Source organism: Mizuhopecten yessoensis, unplaced genomic scaffold, assembly GCF_002113885.1.
Source record: "Mizuhopecten yessoensis strain PY_sf001 unplaced genomic scaffold, ASM211388v2 scaffold5737, whole genome shotgun sequence".
NCBI lineage: Eukaryota > Metazoa > Mollusca > Bivalvia > Pectinida > Pectinidae > Mizuhopecten > Mizuhopecten yessoensis.
This window is the reverse complement of record NW_018406198.1, coordinates 295379-311299: the sequence shown is the minus strand read 5'-3', so window position 1 is coordinate 311299 and position 15921 is coordinate 295379. Positions and strand designations below refer to the sequence as shown.

General features: G+C 38.5%; 1 protein-coding gene across 1 annotated transcript in view; it reads left to right on the top strand.

The window, feature by feature from the left end:
- The first annotated feature begins 1484 nt into the window (after positions 1–1484).
- LOC110451032 (cysteine dioxygenase type 1-like) overlaps positions 1485–15921 on the top strand; it is a 34861-nt gene continuing 20424 nt past the window's right edge. Inside the window, exons 1-2 of the mRNA XM_021498867.1 lie at positions 1485–1616; positions 9331–9574. Of these exons, the coding sequence (XP_021354542.1) occupies positions 9363–9574 (212 nt within the window). The 5' untranslated portion in view covers positions 1485–1616; positions 9331–9362. The remainder of the gene's footprint in view (positions 1617–9330; positions 9575–15921) is intronic.

Below are 15921 nucleotides of genomic sequence, written 5' to 3'. Positions count from 1 at the left end.
AGAGTGATCTTTAACGTGCAAGGCGTGACTCTCCTTACACCGGACCCCCATTTAACGTCCCTTCCGAAGGACAAGAAGGTTAGAGGACAGCGTGAGGGAGTATGAACAAAGGTCTTCTGGAAATAGCTTGTTAAGAGTTTGTTGGTATATTATCTTTAGGTGGATTTATAAACACCAATTGTATAACCCCCGTCCTGCGGGTACTTATACAAGTCATGATGTGTACGAATAGTAACAAGGTTACCGCGAGCGGTATATAAACAACGGGTGAGCCAGTTGTTGGCATATATTACACTCAATGCTGAACGTTAAGCAGGGAACAACAAATACCATTTTAAGGACTTTGGTATGTCACGGCCTGGGGCAGAACCCAATGCTTTCCTCGCCTGGGCGAACGCTCAACATTAAAGCCAGAAAGCGAGGTATTTCCACAGGTACTAGCATCCTCTGTCAATACACCTATAATATAATCATATTATAGTGCGTATTGACAGACGAGGCTAGTACCTGTGGTATTGCCAAGCAAGGCGCTAGAAAATAAAGACAGAAGTAAAAAAAATAAAAAAAATAGATATCCCAAATATTGCAATGGGTTCTGCAGATTCATTTTGGTCGCCTTTGTGTCCCCAAGCCGCATGTAACGAGATTAAATTCGTATGATACGTTTAATCACGGAAGTAGATTATATCTAGGTCCGTTGTTTGATAGACTGCTATTTACATAAAACTAGATTTAACTTGAAGCGTGGGCTAAAAGAGACATATCGTTAAAACTATATATCAGTTATTGAATATACGTATTATCTGCATTTGCTACCTCATGTTCATAGTCCGTTAGAAATGTCCAGTTTGTACACTCGATTTGTACGGGAAAGCTCCCTGTTAAAAATAGCGCCGATAACGTCACGTCGCTCCCTGCATATCTTCAACGTGTTCATCCCATTCGTGAAACACAGCTGAGATATGGTGCGGAAAACTTGTATTAGAAATCCTGTATTTTCGTATTTGATGTCAAAGGTAAAATTGAAGTCACAGTTACCTAATTTTATGGTGCAACCACTGCCTTCGATGCTATATCTATGTATTAAGTAAAGTTGCTAAGAATTCATGAAACAGCAGCCGAGATATTCTCCTTAAACGGTAAGTATAACACTTGTGGTCGAGGTCGAATCACTCAATGTCAAATCAAGGTCACAATGATCACGACCTCATTTAAGAATGCCCATTATGCCACACGCATCACATTCCTGATGTAAGATCAGCTCCCACACTCCCAAAGTAACTTTCATTTAATAATTTAATAATTGAGTTTTCCTCCCTACTTTTTCATGTGAATGTCCCGCCAAGCTAAATAAATTGCTAAGAGTCTCAAAATTATTTAGACCTCCCCAAAATTATTTAGACCTCCCCAAACTTGCCAACTCTTTTGGAAACGGACTATAGTTAAAATTACCCGATGACCTTGACATTAAACGAGGACGGCCGGTCTAGAGAGATCCCGAAAGTTGACCCAGACGTCATTGCATGTTTACATCAACAACGACTAGACGTGGAAAAATACCTTTTAGAGGTTAAGGAACTGATTTTCAGCAAGAGACGTGAAACCGGGCCACAAAGGTGAGACTTTACGTAACGGTAAAATGCATTGATTGATATGAAGTCTCAAACTTCTGACAAAATGTGATTAAGGAGTCGAAATCCCGCGTTCTATGCTCCGGACTTTATCAGTTTCAGCCCCTATAATTAGGACACGTGCACATGGAAACACATGTTTTTAGCCTTTAGGGACAGGTAGTTCCTTTTCTGGGCGAATCTGGTACAACTTCATGTTACCTGTCGAATCAGGTATAACTTCACGTTACCTGTATTGCATCATTAGCTTACATCCGTGTTATAAGACTTTGATTATGACCTTACACAAAACAGTAATATACGGAGACGTTTAATTTGTTACCTACAGTTTAATTTTTGTCTAAGCTTCAGTACCTTTTCTAATTATAATAATCCGTGAGATAACTTAGGGTTTATTTAGTTCATCTCTGAATTATCCTGCCTTTGTATTATTAGATTGGAAAGTCTCAAGTGTTTGTCATATTTATTTTGTTTATTTCTCACCTCAAATCAGTTCACGATCATTACTTATTAAAGATTATGGAAGATAATAGACACACATGCTTAATTATCAGATATGATATCGAAAGTTACAATATTCTAATTATATTTACTCATTCTGCATGATGAAAAATTATGTTAGTGTATAAATAATACAAACCGTTGGCCATGGACGGTCCATTACAATCTGTGTTACAAGATATGGATATATATAGAAACCTCCCATGCCTGTGTCCATTACCTTTCCTATTCAATTCCTATTAAAAACGACATGCAGTTTAAAAAAAAAAATCAGCAATTAAATAAAAAAAATCAACAATTAAATAGCGTGAGTTTCCTCTGGCCCTGACACCAGACTTAGATATTTTGATAGATAGAAGACCACATGTACAACAGACATCTATCTGTCAGAATGTCTAAGTCTGGTGTCAGGGCAGGGACAGTATATACATCCCTGGTCAGGGCCAGAGAAAGCTTGGGCTAATGTAACACAATAAGTGTATAAGCCAATACAAATTCAATACCTGATTTTTCACTGAACATACCACTAGAGGAAGGATCCAATTCTCCCACACCAAAAATAAAATAACTAGATGATCAAAATTGTTATAGACCGATTTGACAGGTTTTAAACTAAATTTGCCCTTTTTCAGTTTCAGTTAACTCATTCACCCCTGAAATGTCATAATGAGCTATTCCAACCTTTGCATTGGAAGAGTTCAAATGTGTCTTCAGGGGTGAATGAGTTAATTGCATAGATTAAGAGGATTATACAACAAATAGACATATATTTATATAAGGGCTGGAAATAACATAACGGACCTGTATAATAACCAGTTATGCTGTTCAAACAAATATTATACACAGTGATTTTCTTGTATTAACTCATTCAGCCCTACATATCTAAACTGGACTTGCCCAGTCATTGATTTGGTAAGGTTCAAATGTGACTTTAGGGGTGAATGGGTTTTAAGCATCAAAATAAAAAACACTGCTAACAGTTCACGCATTAACAATATCAGCTGTTTACACTGTTTACAACGTCCTGAATATCTGACCACATCAGTTTCTAAAATATTCTCCGTCATGTTGTTCCTTTTTTACACGGCTTAAATATCACTTTAAGCTTCATCTTAAAATTACCCACACTCAGCCCCAGGAGGATAATTGGCCATATTTTTTTTATTGAAAGTATATATATGTGTGAGGTGACGAAAATACCAGGTAAGAGGAAACTCGTTTTAATTTTACTTGCTATATATATTTGAACCTAAATCTATGTGTACCCCTCTGTATGAAAAGTGTGCATGCACTTATTCATATAGGTAAAAGATAACTACATATATATCTTCAGCACTGACTTGATAGATAATTGTTTATCTTTGAGACAAAGAAAAGTTCAATATTTGGGACAGTGTATTTGACATGAGCAATAGGCTAGGACATTTGTTATGGAGGAAGGTATATATATATATGTAAAGGGTTGTGCTGATCTGGAAATTCAAAATGGCTTCCCTGGCCTCTCATTGACAGAGACATTTTTCACATTTTCTCAGAAATGGCCGCACTGACATTGTCGTTATACTTTGTTTAAATGTTCCTTATTAGGTCCCAAACAAAGTGTTCTTAATGTTTTTTTGCTGAACAGAACTCACAGTTGGCTTTCCAAGGGTCTGATTGGCTGTGACAGTTTTGACTTGTACAAGAACTGCTGAAGTGATTAATTGACTTTAAACTTGAAAAAAATATTTCTTATGATCATGAGGTCATCAACAAATGTTCATGCTTTTAGTGCCAATCCTAAATTCATTCCCTTGCCTTTGAATTGCTGAAACATTTTCAACTTGTTAGGAATGGATGTAATCATTGTCTCCAAACTTGGCACAGATATTCCTTATCACGTCTCCAACAAGTGTTGTTACCTTTTGTGCCAGTCTGAAAACTCAAGATAGCATCTGATTGCTATAGGCTGAGATATTTTCGATTTGAGCTCATGTTATAGTGTTATATAAGGCCCCTTGGGCCTCTTGTTTGTCTATAGATATGACTGGGTATGACAAAGAACCTCATTCCCATTGCATGTAAGCTAGCCTTGTTTTCTCCCAAAATGAACTTCAAAATTCCCATCCAGTAGCTTATCATCCCATTATTAGAAAAAAAGTATCTGGTGAAAACAATCCATATTCTCTTTTGACATATTTCAAAATACATAACCAAAAGGACCAGGGTGATGATATTTAGCCTTAGCCTGAGTTTCCTCTGGCCATGACACCAGACTTAAACATTTTGACAGATAGATGTCTGGTGTTACTAGGCCAAGTTTCCTCTGGCCCTGACACCAGACTTAGACATTTTGACAGAAAGATGTCTGGTGTTACTAGGCCGAGTTTCCTCTGGACCTGACACCAGACTTAGACATTTTGACAGATTGATGTCTGGTGTTACTAGGCCGAGTTTCCTCTGGCCCTGACACCAGACTTAGACATTTTGACAGAAAGATGTCTGGTGTTACTAGGTCGAGTTTCCTCTGGCCCTGACACCAGACTTAGACATTTTGACATAGATGTCTGGTGTTAGTAGCCCAAGTTTCTTCTGGCTCTTGCACTAGACTTAGACATTTTGGCAGATAGATGTCTGGTGTTACTAACCCGAGTTTCCTCTGGCCCTGACACCAGACTTAGAAATTTTGACAGATAGATGTCTGGTGTTACTAACCCGAGTTTCCTCTGGCCCTGACACCAGACTTAGACATTTTGACATAGATGTCTGGTGTTAGTAGCCCAAGTTTCTTCTGGCTCTTGCACTAGACTTAGACATTTTGACAGATAGATGTCTGGTGTTACTAACCCGAGTTTCCTCTGGCCCTGACACCAGACTTGGACATTTTGACATAGATGTCTGGTGTTAGTAGACCAAGTTTCCTCTGGCCCTGACACCAGACTTAGTCATTTTGACATAGATGTCTGGTGTTAGTAGCCCGAGTTTCTTCTGGCTCTTGCACTAGACTTAGACATTTTGACAGATAGATGTCTGGTGTGGGACATCTATCTGTCAAAATGTCTAAGTCTGGTGTCATTCAAAGTCTGGTGTCAGGGCCAGATGATAGGCTGATGATATTTGGCAAGTAGCATGCTGGGATAAAGGTATGTTGGCCCGGGATATTCAAGGTCACAGGGGTCAATTGTCTTGAAAATCAATTCAGTAACTTCTTCTCAGTAACAAAAAGACCCAGGGTGATGATATACATTATATATGTAGCCTGACACATGCATGAACGAGGGTTACCTGGTTTGTTCAAATGAATGGCCTTCACCCATGTTCAAGGTCACAGGGGTAAATTTTCTTAAAAAAACCCCACACACCTTTAAACGACTCCTTCTGAATAACCAAAAGGCCCTGGTTATAATATTTGGCCAGTAACATGCTTGGATGAAGCCTACCAATTGCAAGTTTGTTCAAATGAATGAGGTTGACTCATATTCAAGGCATCAAGGGTCAAATATGTTTAAACCTTTAAACAACTTCTTCCTAATAACAAAAATGGCTATAGGGTGGTGACATTTAGCCAGTAGTATGCTGTTGATTAATATTTGAGTTACCGTTGACTTCATAATAATGTTTATTTATGAAGGTGGGCAGGTCGAACACCAAGATTTCCAGGGTTTGATTCTTGGACGAAATGAAAAGGTATTGGATAAGCTGCCCGACGATATGGATTTTCACGGGCTACTCTAGATATCCTACCACATATAGAACTGGGAACACTTCATTCTGGGGCCAACAAGATCTTGATCTAGAGTGATTAACATAAGTTATAAAACATTTTTCATAATTGTTTTTAAATTAAGTTTTATGAATATGAGTGAATTATCAACTAATTTATGCTTCAATGCGTCCAACCATACTGATTTCACGGCAATATCATGATTAATGTGTTATTGGGCTGCCAGTCTTGTTTCGTGATTCTGTGTACAAGTGTACCTGTATTATATATTGAAACCATTCACTGGAAATGAAATATGGTATGGTTGTACAGCTGCACTGAGGTATAGGTGTCGGCAGGTTTTACTTAACAAAGTAAAATTCATCTCTGACTTCTCAATACATATCTAGATGTGGTTGGTTTTCACTTCAGACAACAGAACTTGGTAGTTACGTGTTATCCATGGAGCATAAATAGGTGTAAACAGCAGGTATTACAATGACTTAAAATAGACTATAGAATTCAAATGGAAAATTTAAAGGTACGTTATTTTATTTTTCATGATTTGGGCAGGGTAACTCAATCTTGGTATTTTGCAGAATATGTTCTGCTGGGAAGTGTAAAGAGTATAACAAAATTTTCTAGTGGAAAAAACTTAATGAGTGACATATATCCGTGGTGTTCATTGTCCATCCATCAGACATCTGTCAACTTTTTGCATATTTAAGGACTCCCGTACTACTGTCAAAAACTTAACTTTAAATTAGAAACTGACTATAGCTTTAATAAATCACTTCTGAAAAGAAACCCTTAGTTACCTTAGCTTTCAGAACTTCATACAAATTAGAAACTGACTATAGCTTCAATAAATCACTTCTGAAAAGAAACCCTTAGTTACCTTAATTAGCTTTCAGAACTTCATACAAATTAGAAACTGACTATAGCTTTAATAAATCACTTCTGAAAAGAAACCCTTAGTTACCTTAGCTTTCAGAACTTTATAGAGATGAACTAAAAGAAAAATTAACAACATTGCATTGAAAGTAAAAATTGATCAGGGTGAGACCGGGATTCAAACCCTGAACCTACCATCATATATACCTGATATCTATTGTCACACTAAATGAAAATAACCTACTAACCGCTAGCGTGATGATCAGCAGTAGTTTCCTGACCGAGTCCTACTGCAGTTATCTCCAAAATAACATTAAAGGGAGAATTTTGTATGAAAAACAAACGTAGAATTTCATTGTTTTGCCAGTAGCGGGACAGGAATCCTTAAAAGACGACAACTACTACAATATATGAAGTTGAAATGACTGAATAGATTTAGACAAAAATTGGCACTGGCCAAGAGACTCATCATCACTGTACGTTTCGTTGTATAAACGGAATGTGTGTTACCCTTGAGGTCAAAAAATAAGGCCAAATTAGATGAAAATTGATGAATTTTTAAAGACTACACCCCCAGTAGAGAAATTTTGACTTAATTTTGTACTTATAAGTGAACCTTGGACTGAGGGGACTCGGTGGTATATACATTACCTAAGGGTAAGGCCTCCCTGTGGACTAATCTAGGGGGGCAGTGTCGACCATTTAAGGGTTAATTGAGGTTAATCTATGTGAGACTACATCATGGCAGTGGAACCATCAATAGAACAGAGTTTACAACTGAGGTTCTGTATATGATTAGTGCACATACTAAAAACAATGTATTGACGTCAGTGTTCCCAAATTTATACCTTATTTTTAAAAAGTGGTCTTAAATCCTCGTTTGTGAAATCTGCGATATTTCATGTTTATGATGTCCCAATTTCAACATTTATCGTTGATTCAACATTGTTTTCCTGTTTGCAACAGCTTATTTTTTTCGGCAAGAAGAATTTGAAATGGACCATTTCTCTCCCAGAAGCATGCACCCCCAACCATACAGTCATGCGTCAGCTGTTATTCTCATCCCTCTTAGCATTTTTAAACATTATCAAATAATTTTTAGTCATATTTTATGCTCAAAAAACTAAACCAATCAACAAAAATGAGAAAACATGATTACATCCTTCTTTTACTTCAATTGTGTGCGTGTACCCGCGACTCGACTGCTGCTGTTGGTCGTCGCCATCTTGTTTACATCGGACTGCACATGTCAAATATACAATTTTCATGTACAATTAATAAATACAAAAGAAAACGAGATCAAATGTCGGTTAGTGAATGTTCAATGAGGTTCTGCGTACCCCAGGAGATGGACTCCTAAATGGAACTCACTATTCCGGCCATATAAAGAGTAATTGAAATTCAGGGGTGACCCGACAATATCACACGGGGATCACGGGCAAACTTAAACCAGTTTACGTTATACGTGTTTTGGCCACTAGGTGGACTGTCATCAAACAACGTACAAATTACAAAAGATACCTGAAGTAAGAAAAGTGGTGCCCGGCCTAGCGACAAACAACAAAAAACTGTATATAGTGACGCCAGAACAATAGTGAAATAGAACAATAGTGAAATAGAATGATAGTGAAATAGAACGATAGTGAAATAGAACCATAGTGAAATAGAATGATAGTGAAATAGAACCATAGTGAAATAGAACCATAGTGAAATAGAATGATAGTGAAATAGAACCATAGTGAAATAGAACAATAGTGAAATAGAACGATAGTGAAATAGAACGATAGTGAAATAGAACAATAGTGAAATAGAACGATAGTGAAATAGAACAATAGTGAAATAGAACAATGATATAGCTGTCAATGTATAGTTCCAATGTCTGTGAAAATATCGTAAAACATTTTGCGATATATTCATAATCAATTTAAGAGCATTAAGGGAAAAGTGTTTCTGATACGATGTGACTTGTACAATTTGTACACTAATCATGTGTAATGATACATGTGTATCATTTTATTTGTTGTCCACAGGGAAACTATTACAGGGGACAATAGATATGAATTAACAATCCGTCAGTCAGACATGGTTAGTCACTTTTACCAGGAAATATGTTCTGTATTCTCATTATCGCCAAATTTTTGTTTTTGAGGATAGAGTGGCACATCCTGGATCTCTAGGAAATGTAGTATTTTGTAAACGTAGTTCTGGTCTTATGCCCAACTATATATGTACATATTTTATGGTTGAAGTCGATCGGGGTCCCTGGTTTAACTCAGTCACCCTTGAAGACACAAAGAATATGTGTATTATTTGTGTGGTATATAAAAACCAGAGATTTTGGGGAGTCACATATTTGAGTCGTTACTCAGGCTTTTCCCATGAAACCCATCAATTTGTTGAGGATCCAATATCTCTGACCCATCAAAATATTGAAACAGGTGTCCAGGACTCCAGGAATTCTACAAAAATCACTGATGAATATATAATTAATGGAACTACAAAACGATATCGTAAATTTTTTCATAAAGTTGATAAATTCTTTTGATGAAATAGGGAAATCTTAAAAAACCTTTGGTGAGTTTGACCTAAAACTGATTGATTTGTATAATGGTCTATTTACAGACAACGTACCTGGTACTTACTAGACATACACCATGGAAGTGGATACGAATGAGCAGAAACAACAGTTGCGGTACTGTGACACAACGAAGATTGACGCCCCCCGTACGCTGGAGGACCTGATAAACAAACTACACAAGGTGTTCGAGGATGACGAGGTCAACGTGGAATACGTACAAAAACTGATGACGTCATATGAGAGCAACCGCACTGACTGGAAAAAGTTCGCCAAATTTGACCGTCACAGGTAAGGTTTTACGTAATTGTGTTATTGAGGGGATAAACCTACTGTGTTTTGAAATTTGCAACAGTATATTGTGATTATAATATATCCAAATTGAGTTTTACTGGCGTCGCGATTCTAATTCATTTAAGCCAAAACCACCAAAAGAACAGCAATTTTAGGACTTTTTTTTAGTGTTCAAATTCTAGGTCACTTAAGTATGTACTCTTCTGAGGTTTCAGTCACGTTCAAGTCTCGTTTTGATCTGGTGTAACGGGTTTTTGTAATATTTAACAAATTATGATAGGTATAATAGCAAACACTTATCTGAAAAACATGTAAAAATAAACTAGATGTCTGTTGTGTGTAGAACATTTTTTACAAGAATTTTTAAAAAATGACCTATTTGGCGGCCATTTTGAAAAAGTGTATTTATGTGAATTTCTTGCGCTTCACAAATGTCCAAAATTCACCTTTTTTGACACTAGATTGATCACTTAAATTGTCATTGTGTCACCATTTTTAATTGTAGCAGGTTCAATTTTGCTGTACAACTTTATAATGTTCAATATGATTAAAATAATATGCAAAAAAGTGGAAAGTTATATATTATTGATATTTTTTTTTACATGTTAGGGTTACTGAAGCACTTTTGATTTTTGACCCCGAAAAAGGTGAAAAATATCACAAATAATAATGGGACAAAAAAAGAAGCACACCGACCCCCCATTTTTGTGTCTGTTTTAGAAAGAGAAACACATTTTCTTTTGATTCATTGAATACTAAAAAAAAGTTTATTACAATGTACAGGATTTTTTATATCAAGCGTTTTATCGGCAAAAAATGGTGAAAATGTGCATTTTTTCATTAAAAAATAAGGGGTAGGGGTAACTAAAATCGCATTTCTGAGTAAAATGAATAAGTTTAAGACATTTTACTTCCATGGTTTCAAAGAAAACAATATTTTTATCAATTCTACAAACATTCATACATATCTGATAACACACTTGGAAGAAATTGTATGAATTTGTTCTGCAAATGGTCAAAACCCGAAAATTCACCTAAAATCACATATTGTGTTCAATTGGTACCTTTGACCGATCATAGCACAAAAACGAACACACCGACATATAGTTTTTTTTGCATTTTCTACTATGTCATTATCTCCTTTTTCCAAAAATCAATATAAGAAAAAAAGTTTAATACAGGAATTTTTTGACTTCACAGAGGTGTACATCCTTAAGTGGATTGGTGATGTCAGGAATGTTCAAAATGAGGCAGAATTACATTGACCTTTCAGGGTCACGTTATTGTTCGTGACGTCATGTATAATCAATTTCATGACGTGTCAGGGTCATTCGGGGTCATTGATGTCATTAAAAATTACCATTCGGGCTTCATATACAAATGAGAAATTTGCGGATCGTATATCGAGGTTTTGCTATCGCAAATTATTTTGATTGACCAATCAAATGATGTGTTACATCTCAAATGAATTAGAATATGGCATTTATCCTACATTAAGCCCAGAAAGCCAACACTGTAACACATACTTGCTGAGTACCTTGTAGGGGATTATTGGGCCTACCACAGTACAGCACATCAATTGTCACTGATGATGACAAGTGTTTAGGACCAGTGTGAACTATCCTTACAAACTAAAAGATTATCCACATATTAAAAACATCCATATCTATACATTGTATATGATGGAGACACCAGCTGATATACTTGCTGCCGACCAATTATAATGTTTTATAATTACTTTAGATAAAAAAGAATATATTTAGGATCATAAACAGATGTCGTTAAGTATATATGTGGCATGTTGTCAATGTTATCTGTGGGCTAGTAAAAGTGTTCTCTCTGGGCTGGTAATAGTGTTCTCTCTGGACTGGTAATAGTGTTCTCAATATGAAATTGTACATCGCCAATACATTGACCAAAGGTGATTTGTTCCTATTCATTATAATTAGAAATGGAACCAGAGTACTAGTCAAGTGGTTAGAAACTACACCACATTATGTCCACTGTAGACTTCCTAAAACTATCATTCTATAAATAAATCAGTATATATTGATCATGATGCGTGAACAGATCGCTGTATAATTATGTTACAACGATGAAGTGGCTTGAGCTCCATGTTATTTATAATTGATACATGTATATGTTTTTATTGAAAGCAGATAGAGGTTCCTGTGTAAATTCCACTAGCCCAATATTATTAAACAAAATAAGGAATTTCAAATTTTGACTTGCCAATCAGGCTAGCGGTTTTTAGAACGAACCACTAGTCAAGCTGGAGATTTCACTAGTCTCAGACTATCGGGCTACCCTTATTGTCTGGTCCTGTGACACTAGTCTCAGACTGTCAGGCTACCCTTATTGTCTGGTCCTGTGTCACTAGTCTCAGACTATCGGGCTACCCTTATTGTCTGGTCCTGTGTCACTAGTCTCAGACTATCAGGCTACCCTTATTGTCTGGTCCTGTGTCACTAGTCTCAGACTATCGGGCTACCCTTATTGTCTGGTCCTGTGTCACTAGTCTCAGACTATCAGGCTACCCTTATTGTCTGGTCCTGTGTCACTAGTCTCAGACTATCGGGCTACCCTTATTGTCTGGTCCTGTGTCACTAGTCTCAGACTATCGGGCTACCCTTATTGTCTGGTCCTGTGTCACTAGTCTCAGACTATCGGGCTACCCTTATTGTCTGGTCCTGTGTCACTAGTCTCAGACTATCGGGCTACCCTTATTGTCTGGTCCTGTGTCACTAGTCTCAGACTATCGGGCTACCCTTATTGTCTGGTCCTGTGTCACTAGTCTCAGACTATCGGGCTACCCTTATTGTCTGGTCCTGTGTCACTAGTCTCAGACTATCGGGCTACCCTTATTGTCTGGTCCTGTGTCACTAGTCTCAGACTATCGGGCTACCCTTATTGTCTGGTCCTGTGTCACTAGTCTCAGACTATCGGGCTACCCTTATTGTCTGGTCCTGTGTCACTAGTCTCAGACTATCGGGCTACCCTTATTGTCTGGTCCTGTGTCACTAGTCTCAGACTATCGGGCTACCCTTATTGTCTGGTCCTGTGTCACTAGTCTCAGACTATCGGGCTACCCTTATTGTCTGGTCCTGTGTCACTAGTCTCAGACTATCGGGCTACCCTTATTGTCTGGTCCTGTGTCACTAGTCTCAGACTATCGGGCTACCCTTATTGTCTGGTCCTGTGTCACTAGTCTCAGACTATCGGGCTACCCTTATTGTCTGGTCCTGTGTCACTAGTCTCAGACTATCGGGCTACCCTTATTGTCTGGTCCTGTGTCACTAGTCTCAGACTATCGGGCTACCCTTATTGTCTGGTCCTGTGTCACTAGTCTCAGACTATCGGGCTACCCTTATTGTCTGGTCCTGTGTCACTAGTCTCAGACTATCGGGCTACCCTTATTGTCTGGTCCTGTGTCACTAGTCTCAGACTATCGGGCTACCCTTATTGTCTGGTCCTGTGTCACTAGTCTCAGACTATCGGGCTACCCTTATTGTCTGGTCCTGTGTCACTAGTCTCAGACTATCGGGCTACCCTTATTGTCTGGTCCTGTGTCACTAGTCTCAGACTATCGGGCTACCCTTATTGTCTGGTCCTGTGTCACTAGTCTCAGACTATCGGGCTACCCTTATTGTCTGGTCCTGTGTCACTAGTCTCAGACTATCGGGCTACCCTTATTGTCTGGTCCTGTGTCACTAGTCTCAGACTATCGGGCTACCCTTATTGTCTGGTCCTGTGTCACTAGTCTCAGACTATCGGGCTACCCTTATTGTCTGGTCCTGTGTCACTAGTCTCAGACTATCGGGCTACCCTTATTGTCTGGTCCTGTGTCACTAGTCTCAGACTATCGGGCTACCCTTATTGTCTGGTCCTGTGTCACTAGTCTCAGACTATCGGGCTACCCTTATTGTCTGGTCCTGTGTCACTAGTCTCAGACTATCGGGCTACCCTTATTGTCTGGTCCTGTGTCACTAGTCTCAGACTATCGGGCTACCCTTATTGTCTGGTCCTGTGTCACTAGTCTCAGACTATCGGGCTACCCTTATTGTCTGGTCCTGTGTCACTAGTCTCAGACTATCGGGCTACCCTTATTGTCTGGTCCTGTGTCACTAGTCTCAGACTATCGGGCTACCCTTATTGTCTGGTCCTGTGTCACTAGTCTCAGACTATCGGGCTACCCTTATTGTCTGGTCCTGTGTCACTAGTCTCAGACTATCGGGCTACCCTTATTGTCTGGTCCTGTGTCACTAGTCTCAGACTATCGGGCTACCCTTATTGTCTGGTCCTGTGTCACTAGTCTCAGACTATCGGGCTACCCTTATTGTCTGGTCCTGTGTCACTAGTCTCAGACTATCGGGCTACCCTTATTGTCTGGTCTTGTGTCACTTGTCTCAGACTATCGGGCTAACCTTATTGTCTGGTCCTATGTCACTAGTCTCACACTATCGGGCTACCCTTATTGTCTGGTCCTATGTCACTAGTCTCAGACTATCGGGCTACCCTTATTGTCTAGTCCTGTGTCACTAGTCTCAGACTATCGGGCTACCCTTATTGTCTAGTCCTGTGTCACTAGTCTCAGACTATCGGGCTACCCTTATTGTCTGGTCCTGTGTCACTAGTCTCAGACTATCGGGCTACCCTTATTGTCTGGTCCTGTGTCACTAGTCTCAGACTATCGGGCTACCCTTATTGTCTGGTCCTGTGTCACTAGTCTCAGACTATCGGGCTACCCTTATTGTCTGGTCCTGTGTCACTAGTCTCAGACTATCGGGCTACCCTTATTGTCTGGTCCTTTGTCACTAGTCTCACACTAGTACTATCGGGCTACTCTTATTGTCTAGTCCTGTGTCACTAGTCTCAGACTATCGGGCTACCCTTATTGTCTGGTCCTGTATAGTTCACCATTCACTGACTATATGATTGTGAATTGCTGGGAGGTGAAGATGGGGGATAATAAATGGAATTTTGATGTCCTGCTTTTTTGTGGTAGAGGTGGGGTGAGGGTCAAGGTATTGTTGATGCTGATCCAATTGCTTTCGGTCATGAGTTGGTGTCATCGCCTTAGTAAATTTGTTTCTAATTAAGTAACAGATTTTATTCGAAATTTCTACAGAGGTTGATTTCCAGATTCAAATTGATGAGTTTGTATATAAGAGCCCAAGGTCAAGGCCAAGGTCAGTTTTTCTAAATGAATAAATTTGTCAACCAATTCAGTAAAGCAATTTTTCATTTCTTAACAATTTAATTTTCCTCAAACTTCATAGAAAGGCTGAGTCCTCTTTTGTCCTAATGATTCCAACACTAGCTGTGACACTGTGTTGAATTGGTATATACAATCTGTACATGTAAAAGATTTGTGTTGAGCCACTAGTGTTGGTTGGTGTTAAGGCCAAACAAAAAGTATTTGGTGTTTCGTGTAACCCTATATATAGCTCCCTACCCTATTGTTATGTGCCTACCCTAAATGTTTTAAGACAATTTTCAAAGAAGCACAGTTAAAGTCAAAGATCACTCTCCTATAAATTAACCATATCAAGTTATTTGATAAAATAAAAGTTGTTACCTACTGACCTGCCCTAAATTTTTCAAACATGTTAAAGGAAGCCCATATTTTTTGTTTTGTTTGGCCTAACAAGGTTAACGTTAGACTCTGTGTTAGAGAGTGACAGACATTCAAGCTGTGGAAGAGTTGGGGGCCCATAACACCTGTCACATATTGTATGAAAACATGTCAGATACTTTCGTATTTAAGGCTGCCAAAAGCAAGGTCACCATTACTGTTATAGAAATTATCATAAAATGTGACTAATTTGCATGGACTCATGAGCATTCATGTCTTGCTGACATTTTCTAGTTGTAATAGTTCTATGCAAATATTCATGTCGTCGTGTACGTAAACACCAAGTCATAGGTTTCTGATGTTCTGACACAAACTCCACACACCTCCGTTCAAACAATCCTTGATACCTGAATGTGTAACCATACAAGTGGATTTTAGATACAGTATGTAATTGTTTAATCTCACTTGGTAAGGTTAAGTGCTGATTACAGAATTACAGAATCTTATGAATTAACTCATTCATGCTCGAAGACACATTTGAACTCTTCCGAATCAAGGGTTGGAAGAGTTCATTATGAAATTTCAGGGGTTAATGAGATAAGGTGTCCAATCTTAATAACACAAAACTGTAACTGCCTTTTGTCCTGTTGTCGGTCAATCTCCCATCCTTAGACAATTCATTGACATTTTTAGGTCACCTGAGCTTTGCTCAAGTGACCTATTCTAATCGCTTTTCGTCCGTCGTCGTCCGTCGTCCGTCGTCCGTCGT